The sequence below is a fragment of the Tachysurus vachellii genome, chromosome 11, assembly GCF_030014155.1.
Source record: "Tachysurus vachellii isolate PV-2020 chromosome 11, HZAU_Pvac_v1, whole genome shotgun sequence".
Lineage (NCBI taxonomy): Eukaryota > Metazoa > Chordata > Actinopteri > Siluriformes > Bagridae > Tachysurus > Tachysurus vachellii.
This window is the reverse complement of record NC_083470.1, coordinates 15,292,103-15,306,368: the sequence shown is the minus strand read 5'-3', so window position 1 is coordinate 15,306,368 and position 14,266 is coordinate 15,292,103. Positions and strand designations below refer to the sequence as shown.

At 38.5% G+C, this 14,266-nt stretch overlaps 2 protein-coding genes across 3 annotated transcripts in view; one reads left to right on the top strand and one right to left on the bottom strand.

Annotated features, from left to right (window-relative positions):
- Window positions 1-14,266, bottom strand: part of gucd1 (guanylyl cyclase domain containing 1) — a 153,648-nt gene that overhangs the window by 94,809 nt on the left and 44,573 nt on the right. The gene's annotated exons all lie outside the window — the stretch shown is intronic.
- gcn1 (GCN1 activator of EIF2AK4) overlaps window positions 1-14,266 on the top strand; it is a 56,015-nt gene that overhangs the window by 31,140 nt on the left and 10,609 nt on the right. For both annotated transcript variants that reach the window (XM_060882284.1, XM_060882283.1), the window contains exons 31-45: window positions 424-494; window positions 574-739; window positions 997-1,191; window positions 2,722-2,968; window positions 3,326-3,447; window positions 3,541-3,655; window positions 5,093-5,272; window positions 5,599-5,819; window positions 5,972-6,040; window positions 7,380-7,518; window positions 9,066-9,262; window positions 10,641-10,783; window positions 12,188-12,305; window positions 13,226-13,441; window positions 14,028-14,192. In XM_060882284.1, the coding sequence (XP_060738267.1) occupies window positions 424-494; window positions 574-739; window positions 997-1,191; window positions 2,722-2,968; window positions 3,326-3,447; window positions 3,541-3,655; window positions 5,093-5,272; window positions 5,599-5,819; window positions 5,972-6,040; window positions 7,380-7,518; window positions 9,066-9,262; window positions 10,641-10,783; window positions 12,188-12,305; window positions 13,226-13,441; window positions 14,028-14,192 (2,364 nt within the window). The remainder of the gene's footprint in view (window positions 1-423; window positions 495-573; window positions 740-996; window positions 1,192-2,721; window positions 2,969-3,325; window positions 3,448-3,540; window positions 3,656-5,092; window positions 5,273-5,598; window positions 5,820-5,971; window positions 6,041-7,379; window positions 7,519-9,065; window positions 9,263-10,640; window positions 10,784-12,187; window positions 12,306-13,225; window positions 13,442-14,027; window positions 14,193-14,266) is intronic.

Here is a 14,266-nt window from a genome sequence, read left to right as displayed (position 1 = left end):
AACCGGAAGATCCCCCACAAGAGCTGCAGTTTTGGAGATGCTCTGACCCAGTTGTCTAGCCATCATAATTTGGCCTTGTCAAACTCGCTCAAATCCTTATGCATGCCTTTGAACATTGTCTATGTATTTTGGGATGTTTTATCATCTGCAACAGGAAGACTGTACACCTGATCAGTTAGAGAAAACATGTAACAATCATTCTGAACAGCCTGATTGGAAGTAGCTTGAAAGCTCAACTACTTTTAAGATTTTGTGAGATAACAATTGTATGTGAGAACAATTGTGATACTTTGCTATGCAAACACTACTAATTACAATACTAATGTTTTTTAAATATTTAACCAATTATTTGAAATTATCGATTGAATTTCAAGCGTAGATGTTGGTCTATTCTTAGCACATCATTCAATTTATAAATTGCAGAGATCACCACCAGTCCTGGATGCTTTGGGACGAGTAATCTCAGAAGCACCTCCTGACCAGTGGGCTGCGAGGTAAAGCCTCTGCTCCTTGAGTAACACTATTTCCGTATACAGAGCATTTGTACTGAAGTGATTTGTTTCCTAACTACAGATGTGGGATAGCACTTGCTCTTAATAAGCTTTCTCATTGGCTAATGGAGGATCAGGTGACTCCCATCTTTCAATTTTTCGTACCTGATGCTCTGAATGACCGGCACAGTGAGGTGCGACGCTGTATGCTGGATGCTGCACTGTCTGTCCTCAACACCCATGGCAAGGTATCTCACCACCCAAAATTAGAGTTATTGATTTAAGTAGAACATACATACTGCGTTTATGTAATTTTTAAAACTTACCTAAGATTGTATACCTGTGAAGTTGTAGGTTTTCTAAAATTCTCAGTGTATAAGTTTATGTGAATATACATGCTATGCTATAAACGTAAATGATTTATCGACTACACTGTAGCTAGTTTTCAAATTATTTGCAATAAGAAAATTAATATGTTGTAAAAATGTTTGGTTTTGTATTATAGGATAATGTGAACTCACTGCTTCCAGTGTTTGAGGAGTTCCTGAAGAATGCTCCTCAAGATGCCAGCTACGACTCAGTGCGTCAGAGTGTGGTCATCCTCATGGGCTCACTGGCCAAACACCTGGACAAGAGTGACCCCAAAGTAAAGCCTATAGTCGCCAAGCTCATCACTGCTCTATCTACGCCCTCTCAACAGGTAAACAATGTCCCTTTTTTCCAATTACAGGTCTAAATCACAAGTAATTTAATGATTGGGGAAACGATGGAGTTAGTGTAGTGAATATAAGTGGAGAATGCAGATTAGAGTACAACAAATATATGTATGCATGTGCAGATATTGAGCATGCAGATATTCAGTAATTGCTTTCTTTTACACTTCAGATGGATGGGTAGATTAGATGGATGGGTGGGTTCAGTGGCTTTTCTCCAAATACAAAGAGGCTGTACTGGACATAACAAACTCAACCTCTGTTCCTCTATAGAAGACACTGGAGGAGGGTGGAAAGCTGCCATTTTAGGTAGTAAAACTGGGTTAGGGTTCACAAAAGAACCAAAGACAAATCCAACAAACGGACCACCTGCCTGGACATTGGCCACATTCAAACATGAAACCACCCAGAATCAATGGCTTTAATCTCTCTCAGCTGTTTTCCTGGCTACATTTGTGCATATTATATTTGTATGTTTTTTGAACTCCTAAAGTGAAGCCCTCTTTATCAATTCCCCTGAACTAAGAGGTGTTTGGATGCAAACAAACAGGAATTATGTGAACAGGCTGGCCCAAAAACTGAACAGTTGATAACTAGAAAAAGAAAATCTGAACAGCTTGGTTGAGTCTGTGCCCATTATTCTTAGCCTCAAATTATTGTTCTTGGGCATGTGGTAGCCTAGTGTTTAAGGTGTTGTACTACTGATCGGAAGGTAAGGAGTTCGAATCCCAGGTCCACTAAGCTGCCACTTCTGGGCCCCTGAGCAAGGCCCTTAACCCTCAATTGCCCAGTTGTATAAATTGAAATAAAAATGCAAGTCACTCTGGATAAGGGTGTCTGATAAATGGCAGAAAAGGAGTGGAACCTGATGTGGTCTGCCATTGTAGCCCATCCACCTCATGGTTTGATGTGTATTCTGAGATACTTTTCTGCAGACCATGGCTGTAGTTTAAGTACTATAAACTTTCTCAAACCAGTTTAGTAATTCTCTTCTGGTCTGTCTCATCAACAAGGTGTGTTTTTTTTTTGTTTTGTTTTTTTGGAATTTTCTTAACCAGCCCACCTGGTACGAATAACCATGCTACCGTTAAAGACACAAAGATCACATTTCCTGATTCTGATGTTTCTTCTGAACATTAATTGAAGCTCTTGACATACATCTGCATTGTTTTGAGCATTGCCCTTCTACAATATGGTTAGCCTGTTAGATAACTGCATGAAAGTTATTTACAAATTAAGTGTTCACTTAATAAAGTAAATGGTTAGTGTATATTATATGATGTATATTTGCAAATTAAATTACAAACCACATTTATTATTATTATTTTACTGGCAGGTCACTAAATTTTTAAATTGTCTCTGGATGAGTGGACAAAGTGTACTGAGTGAAAATGTTATGTGCTACATAATTGGGAGGAGTTGGTGCAATATTTTGTACAAAAACTAGAATTATCTTAAAAAAACAAAACTAGTTAGCAGAGATAAGTGTCACATCAGCATATGTTCCTCTCTTACAGGTTCAGGAGTCAGTGGCCAGTTGCTTGCCTCCTCTGGTGCCTGCTATAAAGGAGGATGCGGGTGACATGGTGCGCAAGCTGCTGCAGCTGCTGCTGGAGAGTGATAAGTATGCAGAGAGGAAAGGTGCTGCCTATGGTTTAGCTGGTTTAGTAAAGGGCCTTGGCATCCTCTCGCTCAAACAGCAAGACATCATGACTACACTCACTGATGCCATTCAAGACAAAAAGAATGCCAGGTGCAGAGAGGGTGAGTGTTTTGTAGACTTTTTATTATTTTGTTGTTTTATATTGCTTTTAAGCCTATGGTCATTATGCAAAATAAAAAAATTAAGTACAAATAATAAAATGTTTAAGAACTTTTCTGATGTCTCGATTTTTCCAGGTAAAAATATATTTATTGGTAAATATGGTTGTGACAATATGCTACATGGTTAGACAATCTGAAATGTAATTACATACCAACATATAGATCATTTTTTACAATAAAACAAGCAGTCTATAAATTTTTCCTTTCACCCCTACTCCTCATCACTATGGTGAATGTAGCTTAATGTAATAATATTTAATATACGAGTCAAAGTTGTGATTTCTCTCTATATTCCAGGTGCCCTATTTGCTTTTGAAATGCTGTGCAACATGCTGGGAAAACTGTTTGAGCCATATGTGGTACATGTGCTGCCCCATCTTCTCCTCTGCTTTGGAGATGGGAACCAGTATGTCAGAGAGGTAAACACAAACTTTATCTTTTTCTTCTGGTCTTTGTCTCTGTCATTTCTCCAGTTTTTACCTGTTCTTGTTATTTCCTTCTCTCTATCCTAGGCAGCAGATGACTGTGCCAAAGCTGTAATGCGCAATCTGAGTGCTCATGGGGTGAAGTTAGTTCTGCCCTCTCTCCTTGTAGCCCTAGAGGAGGAGTCCTGGAGAACCAAAGCAGGTCAGCATTTACTTAAAACTTGCTCTTCTTTATGTTTATGGCAAACACACTAACAATGAGAGAAAAATTTCTGTTATCATGATTTCTGATGTCATTGTTAATATTAAGAATTCACATTTGTGCTAGTGAAAATGTAATTCCAGATATCAAAAATTAGAAAAAAAATGACATTCCTCATATTAAGAATTTGCATTTAAAACTTCATTCTGTATATCAAAAATGCATAAACCATGAATGACTAAAAGTTAAAATAATTGCCATAGCATATCACTGTTTTATATTATGCTATGTGAAAAGCAATTTTTCATGCTAATGGTTTATATTACTGAGGGATGTGCATACATATTCACCAGACATAATGCCCAGCTAATCATTTTAAAATAAATATATAGTCATTGCATAATCAATATCTTGGTTTAAAATGATGTGCGCCTATGATGAGGAGTGTTATTACTTTATTTATTGTACTGGTCCCCACGTAAAAGTTTGATTTCATCCACATGCTTATAAATAATGTCTGACCTAATAACTTGTCTGACATGATAAATGCAGTTTAAAACACTATTATTCTTTGGCATTTATCAAGCGTAATAAATGTATTTCACTAGCACTTTTGTCAGGAACAAAGTCACAAAAGACAGCCGTGGAAGTGGCTGGCAAGCAAGCGAGATACAGACAAAGAGATGCACTGACTGCATCGGCTAGGTTAGCAAGACAGACTAAAGAGAGGATCACATTAACATAGCTTTACTATTATTTGTTGACATCAGATGTGAAGAAGACAGAACACATGCTTACCTCATTGCTGTTCTCACAACTAAATGTCATGTTGTTGTTTTTTATCTTCTCGTGGCCATGTGGATAGTTCTGCTTCATATTGTCTTCTACACTGTAAACATTGACGCATATTGAAAGGGGGAGGTAGGGCCTTGGGTAATTTGCAGGGGCCTACGCAACTTGCGCAGTGTGCGTATAGGGCTGATAGGCTCTGTCACCAACAACTTCTATGGGTAGGGTTAAGGTATTACAAGATACCATCTGAAGAACTTTGAGAGCTGAAATATCATGTAAACTGCTCATCAGCAGTGAGTCTGAAGGCCATATTGGAATTCACTAAGAAATACAGAGATGAGCCACAAAAGTTCTGAAACCTTAATTAACCTGTAGCAAAATTGATGTAAATAATAAGGTTATTGTTCAATGGCTGCATTAATAAGATTAACAAGCAAGGGTTGTGTAGCGTATCTAAAATTTAAGCACCTTGTGTTTTATATAATAATAATAATCGTAATGATGATTATAAATAGATATAAATAATAACATTTATTTTCTTCTTCAGAATAGCCCAGATGTAATGCTCACATATGGAAAAAGAAAAAAGTAAACACCTGTTGCTTTTTTTCAGGTCCCATATCATTTTGTTTCTGTTCTCTACAGGCTCTGTGGAGTTGCTTGGTGCCATGGCATTTTGTGCCCCTAAACAGCTGTCATCATGTCTACCCAGCATTGTGCCAAAGTTGACTGAGGTTCTCACTGACTCACATGTTAAAGTGCAGAAGGCTGGGCAGCAGGCACTGCGCCAGATTGGCTCAGTCATCCGCAACCCTGAAATCCAGGGTAAGAATTAGATAAACATGATCATTTATCTAGCTGTGGTAGGGTTGTCCATGATGGTTTCTGCTCTTCCTTCCTAACCTGTATTGCCATTTCATCATATTTTCTATGATGTTTTGCTTTAGCAGATGATGTCACTCACTCAATTACTTATTTTCCCACTTTTCCCACTTCTGTTTTATAAAAATGCACTTTTTCCTTATTCATATAAATGCATAAAGGTGAAAAACAGGTAATAACTCTAAGGCAAGTGGACTTGTGCAAGAAGCTTCATATTTTATCTAATTGGCAAATGCACTTTTTGTTAATTTATTTCACATGGTTATTAGCCATCACTCCCATTCTGCTGGATGCGCTTACGGACCCGTCACACAAGACACATCACTGTCTGCATACACTGCTTGAGACCAAATTTGTACACTTTATTGATGCACCTTCGCTGGCTCTCATCATGCCCATTGTCCAGAGGGCTTTCCAGGACCGGTCCACGGACACACGCAAAATGGCTGCACAGATAATCGGCAATATGTACTCCCTCACTGACCAAAAGGTGGGCACATGGATTTTGATAAAATTTTATTAACTATGTCTTGTTCAGTTCTTTCCTATTATTGATTTATTAGGCATATGCAATTTTTTATTACATCATTGTTACATCACCTATTTAATTACTGCTACTAATGTGTCTTGCGTTTGGAACAGGATCTCTCTCCCTACCTGCCTAGTGTGATACCGGGACTCAAAACATCCCTACTGGATCCTGTACCAGAGGTTATCCATAATATATCAATTAACCTGGACTCCATATGCATTCTGATTAACATGTGTATATTAAGATTTTATATTGTATTATTTAAAAAAATCTCATACAAATATTCCGATTGAAATCACTAGACAACACTTGTATCTCTAGGCTCAAGGTACTTTATTGTCAGTGCCACCATATGTGCAGACATACAGAGAAATAGAAATACTCAAGGAAGGGCAGAGAGACACCGATTATCTTGCTGGCTGCATTCGCTATGCGTTGCAGAGTCTTTCAATAGGAGGCAGTGCAGCCCCTGTACAACACAGTGATGCAGTTAATGAGGATGCTCTCAATGGTGCCCGGTAGAAGGAGCCCATGATGGGCGGTGGGACTCAGTTTGCGTAGGAAGTAGAAACGTGACTGAGCTTTCTTGGTCATCGATGTGGTGTTTGTCACCCAGAAGAGGTCCTCAGAGATAAGCACCCCTAGGAACTTGGTGCTGCTCACTCTCTCCACTGCTGCACCGTTGATGGATAGTGTTGAGTGCTGTGGAGGTCCTCTTCTGAAGTCAATGACTTTTTCTTTGGTCTTCCCTATGTTGAGGAAGAGGTTGTTGCCATTGCACCACTGGACCAGTCGGCTCACCTCGCTCCTGTAGTTGGCCTCATTGTTGCTGGAGTCTACACTTTGCAGTGTCATCTGCAAACTTGACAATGTGGTTGGTACTGTAGCTGGGTACACAATCATGGGTTAGTAGGGTGAAGAGAAGTGGGCTGAGCACACACCCTTGTGTTGCCCCTGTGCTTAGCGTGGCGATCTTAGATGTTTTTCTGCCATCCTGTACTTTCTGTGGTCTCTCTATTAAAAAGTCCAGTACCCAGTTACAGTGAAGGGAGTTAAGTCCCAGGTGTCTCAGTTTGTTTATTAGCTGCTGGGGGATAGTCGTGTTAAATGCTGAACTAAAACCCAAGACCAAGTAGGAGTCCTTGGTGTCCAGGCGTATAAGAGCTGGATGGAGGGCGGCTGAGATGTCATCCTCCATGGACCTGTTTGTTCTGTATGCAAACTGGAACGAGTCGTGGGCGGGAGTAAAAATTAATTTTATGTGCTGCATGACCAGTCGCTCGAAGCACTTCATAATTATCGGGGTCCGTGCAACTTGCCGGTAGTCGTTGTGGCTGGGGTGGGTGTGGCTTCTTTGGGATGGGAATTATTGTGGTGAGAGGAGGGCCTCTGTGTTTGTACACATCACCATCTGAAACACATTTATAATAAATAAAGGGATACAAGTGTTGACTAGTGATTTCAATCGCAATATTTGTAATTAAACATCTTTAAGATGTACATTTTCTGCCCTGGAAGGTGCGGACAGTGTCTGCAAAAGCTCTTGGTGCTATGGTCAAAGGCATGGGTGAGTCGTGTTTTGATGATCTGCTGCCTTGGCTGATGGAGACTCTAGCATCTGAGCAGAGCTCTGTGGATCGCTCTGGAGCAGCACAGGGTGAGAACAGCAAACCTGTGATCAACATAACAGCAAAGACCTTTGAACAAAATATGGTCACTGAATTGAAAGAAACTTTGTATGGTTCCCCCTTTTGTGTTACTGATTTATTTATCTTTGGTGAGTCATTGTAAACCATATTGCTCCTGTTTGCTGCATTTTCTTTTTTCTTTCACCTTGATGCCAAATAAATGGGTGTTTCTGGCCACAGTGGGTGATAAACTACCTGATCTTCTAGAAATAGCTCATTTTGAATCCAGTCTATATAATAACATAGTCATGGAAAAAACTTTTGTCAGTGATTTTATAAATTTTGTGTTTTGCAAAGTTTGCTGCTTCAGTATTTTTATATTATTTTTCGAAATGTTTTTATGGTATACAGTGATGCACATTTCATAAGTTTTAAAGGTTTTATTGGCAAAAACATTTAAGATATGCAAGCAGTCAATATTTACAGTGTTGACTCTTCATAACATTTACAATTTGCTCTGGCATACTGGATATTAGATTCTGCGCAAAATCCTGATTAATGGCGAACCATTCTTGCCTTGTTGGTGCAAGTTGGAGTTGGTCACAATTTGGGCCACAGGTTGACCACAGGTTCTCTATGATTTGGCTGGCCAGGGAGACAAATTTCAATGTAAGGATCTTTGAGCCATTTTGTTATCACACTTGCCTTGTGATATGCTCCATCATGCTGGAAAATGCAGGGATCATCACTCAATTGCTCCTTGATTGTTGGGAGAGGTTGCTCTTGTAGGATGTTTTGATACCATTCTTTATTCAAGGCAGAGTTTTTGGGCAGAAATATGAGCGATTCCACTGCCTTGTTTAAAAAGCAACCCTCCCATATTGATGTTCTCAGGATGCGTCACTGTTGGCATGACACAGGACTCGTGATAGCGTTCACACTTTCTTCTCTGGTCAATCTATTTTCAAGATGTCCCAAACACTCGGAAGGGAGCTTCATTACAGAAAATAACTTTGCACTAGTCTTCTACTGTCCAATCGTTTCTACAGAATTATAGTCTGTCCTTGATATTTTTCTGGAAGAGAAGTAGCTTCATTGCTGCCATTCTTGACACCAGGCCATTGTCCAAAAGTCTTCGCCTTGCTGTGCGTGCAGATTCATTCTCACCCACCTGCGCACACCCATTTCTGAGCAAGCTCTGCACTGGAGGAGACAGTCCTTGCTGGACACCTTGGGACATTCTGATGTCTTCTTCAATTCCTTGAAGTTTTTGATGATCCAATATATGGTTCTTTCAGGTGCATTATTCTTTTTGGCAATTTCCTTGCATTTGAGGCCATTTTGAAATGATAGCCGTCAAGTCTTTTGTAGGTAACCTTTGCTAACAAGAACACAATCATTGGAAGCACTTCTTCTGTCCTTTTATAGTAATCAGTCTGCTCTTAAAATCAAATCAGTATGATTTCACCTGACTCAATACCATTGCATTACTTGTTGCATTATTATTCATATTCTTATTATATTGTAAAACAACCTTGAGTGTAGTAAAGAAGCTGATAAGTTTCCTCTCTTCTAGGTCTGGCAGAGGTGATGGCTGGGTTAGGTGTTGAGAAGCTGGACAAACTGATGCCTGATGTTGTCCAAACAGCAAGCAAAGTGGACATCGCTTCTCATGTGCGCGATGGCTACATCATGATGTTCATCTACCTTCCACTGACCTTTGGTGAAAGGTTCACTCCTTATGTAGGACCAATTATTCCCTGTATCCTCAAGGTATAGAGCTTTACTGTCCAGTCTAGTTCATTTCCAAGCTTGTGCTTTCCAAAGAAAATGTCTGTATTATAATGGAAAACAAAAACATCAGCATTCTTAGATTTTTTCTTTGTATTTTATTCCATTTTATAGTATCTTTTTAACCCATTTCTTTAAAAAAATGTAAATAAAGACATTATTTTCTTTATAATTGTGTAATACTGACCAACAATCAAAATCAAATACTTTGGAAAGACTGTAATGAAAATATATGCAGCAAAAGTGGGAAAAAAACTTGATATTTACATTTACAGCATTTGGCAGACGCCCTTATCCAGAGCGACATACATAAGTGCTTAAATCTAACATTGAATACATTAATGCTGGCTCACTAGGTTACATACTCCATACACCAGAAACTTTTGGACCTATGGGCTGTCTGTATTCATGTCAACATCATGGCTCCACATGGAATGGAATTGCCAGAGGTATTGCAAAATCTGATTTGAGGCTTTACAAAGATAGAAAATCATATAGGAAGCTCAGTGACCAACTAAAAATCAGTCAATTCAGTTTTAGCAGTAATCAGAATGTATAGAACAGACCATAGTACCACTGAATTGAGTTGCAGTAGATGTTCTCCTAAATAACAACATTGATGTGCACTACTTACTCACTCTAACTCTGGAAAAACAGATGGGGAAGCACTTCAGATTTAGCACAGTGGTTATCACTGCACACCAACACTTCTGTGACACTATTGATATCTAAGAGAAAAAAAATCCCTTTCTTAAACTTGCACAAAAACGCAAAAATAAACATGAAAATAAGCCTGGTGTATAGGGAGCACATTCACTGATCAGAGGAGACCAAGCTAATTAGATTGGGTCCAACACGTTTAGCTTGAATTTGCTGGAGTTGTCTCCAGCAACTTAGAAAATTAGCAGAAGAGGAATATTCCAGAATGATAAAGCATGCTGCCAAAATCATGCAATTTCTAAAGAAGATAAAATAAGAACTATAACCCAGCTGAATCCCATAAAACACCTTTCTATTACATGAAAGTTTGAAAATCTCTCCAAACATTTGTGAAACAATTGTATTTTCCATGCCTGTCATCAAAAATGAAAGAGGACATTAAATGTGCAATAATTTTACAGTAAATATAAACTGTTGGTTTTTATTGTTAAGAACAAATATCCTACTCTTCAACCTGGAAATTATGAAATCCACCAGCAAATATGCTGTATGTTGTTTATACCTGCCGTTCTGATGTTTAAGATTTATTGTGCTCTTTATGCAAACAATGTGAGGTACGAAAGGTTTCTAAGGGTTAACAAGCTTTTAGACATACTTTATTCTCTCTCTGTCTCTCTGTCTTTCTGTCTGATTTTGTCAGGCTCTGGCTGATGAGAATGAGTATGTAAGAGACACAGCACTGAGAGCAGGTCAGCGCATCATCAGTATGTATGCAGAGACAGCCATTGCCCTTCTGTTGCCTGAGCTTGAACAAGGCTTGTTTGATGACCTCTGGCGGATCAGGTAGAGGACTGTTTCATTAACATTAAAAAGTGTTTTTTGGGGGGATGATGACTATTAATGAATATGTAAATATAATGATTATATAAGACCAATTTTATTTTGTCTTGAACTCATTGTAGGACCTCAGTCTTTTTGTCAAGTGGGTTTTTGTCATTCCTCAAATTATATTTTTCCAGGACCATAGTGCAACGCAACAGTATGCAAGACTACATAAATTGCAAATACACAGTGTGAGATGAGTGCAAGAAAATAAATACACAGGGCAATAAATATGCATTACAGTATACTGTGTTGTAAACCGTAAACTACTGAGACAGGTTTCCCCAACTCTTCAATGTCTGATGTAAGGGAGCATTTGCCAGTATATTAATATTATACATAATACAGATGGTCAGTGAGCGGGGGACAAAAATGTTACAGTATGCTGAATCCAAACAATACAGGTGCTGATACCACAAACATACAGCTAATGTGGCTGTCTGATGCAGCACATGCTAACAGCAGAATTATGAGTCACAACAGGGAAAGCTAAACAATTTTTATTTTGTTACCTTCTAAGAAAGTTTTGAATCACTGAAACAGTGTCCTTAATGTTTAGCTATTGCACTTTTAAAACATTGAATGTTTTTCAATTGGAAACATACAACGTATTCAGGCAAGTTTTTTGAATTGAGGCACTATTTTATTATATCACATTTGAATCTTGGATATCTGGCATCATCCAGAGTGCAAATATCAACTAGATTTGTAAAGTTCGTCGCGACAAACTTTGATGTTGGCTTTGACGATGCAAGTATTCGCAAAGGCCGGTACATCACGTAACATCACGTGACGTCATCAGAATACCCGTGAGGAAGTTCCCCTCATTGTTCTGAGTGTTCTGATAAGTCACATGTCCATGTTGTAAAAGGTTTTTGATTTTTGCATATATTGGGGGCGGGGCTGCGGCACAACCAAAAGGCCAGTCGGTACACCAATTTAAAACTTTGTTCAGAGTATCACCCTAAAGGAGCTGGCAGAGTTTGGTGTAGATAGTTTGAAAGCTTGCCAAGTTATAAACCTCCAAAGTTTATAATGGGAGTCTATGGGAAAAAAGGCCATTTTGAGACCCAGTACTGGAAGTACCAGTACTCAGATCGCTTAGAAAAGTAATAGCAACCAACTTCAGACCAGGGTCTACAACATATCCGAATTTGGTGCATGTGGCTTGAAAGCCCTAGGAGGAGTTACTCTTGATAAATTTTTGTCTAAGCTTAAATAGGAAAACAGAATGTTGGCTTCTACAAAGCCAGCATAATAACATCAGCCATGATAATGACAGAAATTATTATGGCGGAGAGGTCTTTGGCTATAGTAAAGATAACATGCATATTTGCCAAATATATAAAATATCTCTGCTCTTAGGTTTAGTTCAGTGCAATTGCTGGGAGACCTGCTGTTCCACATTTCTGGGGTTTCAGGGAAGATGACAACAGAGACCGCTTCAGAGGATGACAACTTCGGGACAGCACAGTCCAACAAGGTATGTACATTGTGCCAGATGAGTAAAAATTCTAACACCTTCCCAACACATTCTGTACTTTAAAGAAAGGTAAACATTTGTCTGTATTTACTCTGTTAGCAATTAAGATTCACTTTTTCATCACTGTTCCAACACTGTTCGAGTTATTTTCCAATGATTTTGTAGAGAATTTTATATTTCAAAATATATCATGCATTTACTTAGGAATATTAATTTGTAACTTTTGAGCAACATTAATATCAATGTGGGTATAGCTGGTGAATTTGTTTACCAAGTAAGTCACTTGCACTATAGTACCTAGACATTATAGCACCTATACTAGATTAGGCAAGGAAACTGAAACAATACAGTGTTGGAGGCTACAGTGTGTAGGAAAATCTTTTCAGATTTCATATTCATGAGAGAAGAGCACAGTGTAAAGGATAAATTAACAGAGCAGTAGCACAGCTGTACATAAAATATTACAGTATGCAGAGCACAAAGGAAGACACAACCACCACGAAGGACCAACCACATCCAACAGGAGTAACTTTTGATAGATTGGTGCGTCACTGCCAAGGACTACAGAACCATTCTCGAGGATCATGTTGGACCCATGGTACTATATTGGCTGTAAAAGGGGATCCTACAGCATACTGTTAAACTATTGTGGTTCGAAATCAGGTTTTTCTCCTTCGTTCTCTAATTTGTATAAGTCAGTCCCTCTCTTTTTGCTTTTTTCAAATAAAAAAAGATGCAGGTTGTTGTATTACAGAGAAACAACTTCTTTTCCAAAGACATTCCTCTTATATGAAAGCTTAAAGAAACTGCTTTAACTCATTAACTAATAAAAAGCACTGACTTTAGAGTTAAAATGTTGTGGTCTGTTTTTCTTCAATAATGCCTTGTTAAGTGTTTAGTAAAATGTTTGTATTACCTAGGCCATTATTGGTGCACTGGGAGTTGAGCGAAGGAACCGTGTGCTCTCTGGCCTCTATATGGGCCGCTCAGACACACAGCTTGTGGTGAGACAGGCCTCCTTGCATGTCTGGAAGATTGTAGTATCTAACACTCCGCGTACACTTCGAGAAATCCTGCCTACACTCTTTTCCCTGCTGCTGGGCTTCTTGGCTTCTACCTGCCCTGACAAGAGAACGGTATTCACACAGAATTGATTTTTTTATTTTTATTTTAAGGTCTTAAATAGTATACAGTGATGGAATTGATTGCTTAATTGAATTGTTTCAAAAATGTCATTATATTTTGTTCATTTTAAAATATCTAAATTTTAATGAAAGTTCTATAGTCCGTAGTCACCAGTGTTTTCTCTAAATTTCTCTAGTAAATACACACAAATCTAACTAGAAATCAAATCATCTGTATATCATCTGTATACATTACACACACTACTGTTGCTATATATTTCACAAAAGCATAATATTGCACAATATTATTTGCACTCCCACATTTTATATACATAACTGATCGTTCATATTCTATATTCATATTTAATACTCATTCTGACTATATTGTATCTCATCGTCTGCATTGTCTTGTATAGTTTGTATATTTATAATATAGCATATAGTGTTATTTATGTCTGTACTTTTGAGAGTCACAAAGAGCTGGAACCAAATTCCTTGTGTGTCAACACACTTGGCCAATAAACCTGATTATGATTCTGAGACATTACTTGCTTGTCCCTGTTGACATACTTCAAAAATGCACTTTGTCCTTTGCCAGATTGCAGCTCGTACTCTAGGGGATTTGGTGAGGAAACTTGGGGAAAAGATCCTTCCGGAAATCATCCCTATCCTCGAGGAGGGATTGCGCTCTGAGAAGAGTGACGAGAGGCAGGGTGTGTGCATCGGCCTCAGCGAAATTATGAAATCCACCAGCAAAGATGCCGTATGTTGTTTATCTCTGCCGTTCTGATGTTTAAGATTTATTGTGTTTATTTTAAGTGCTTAGCTATATTTCAT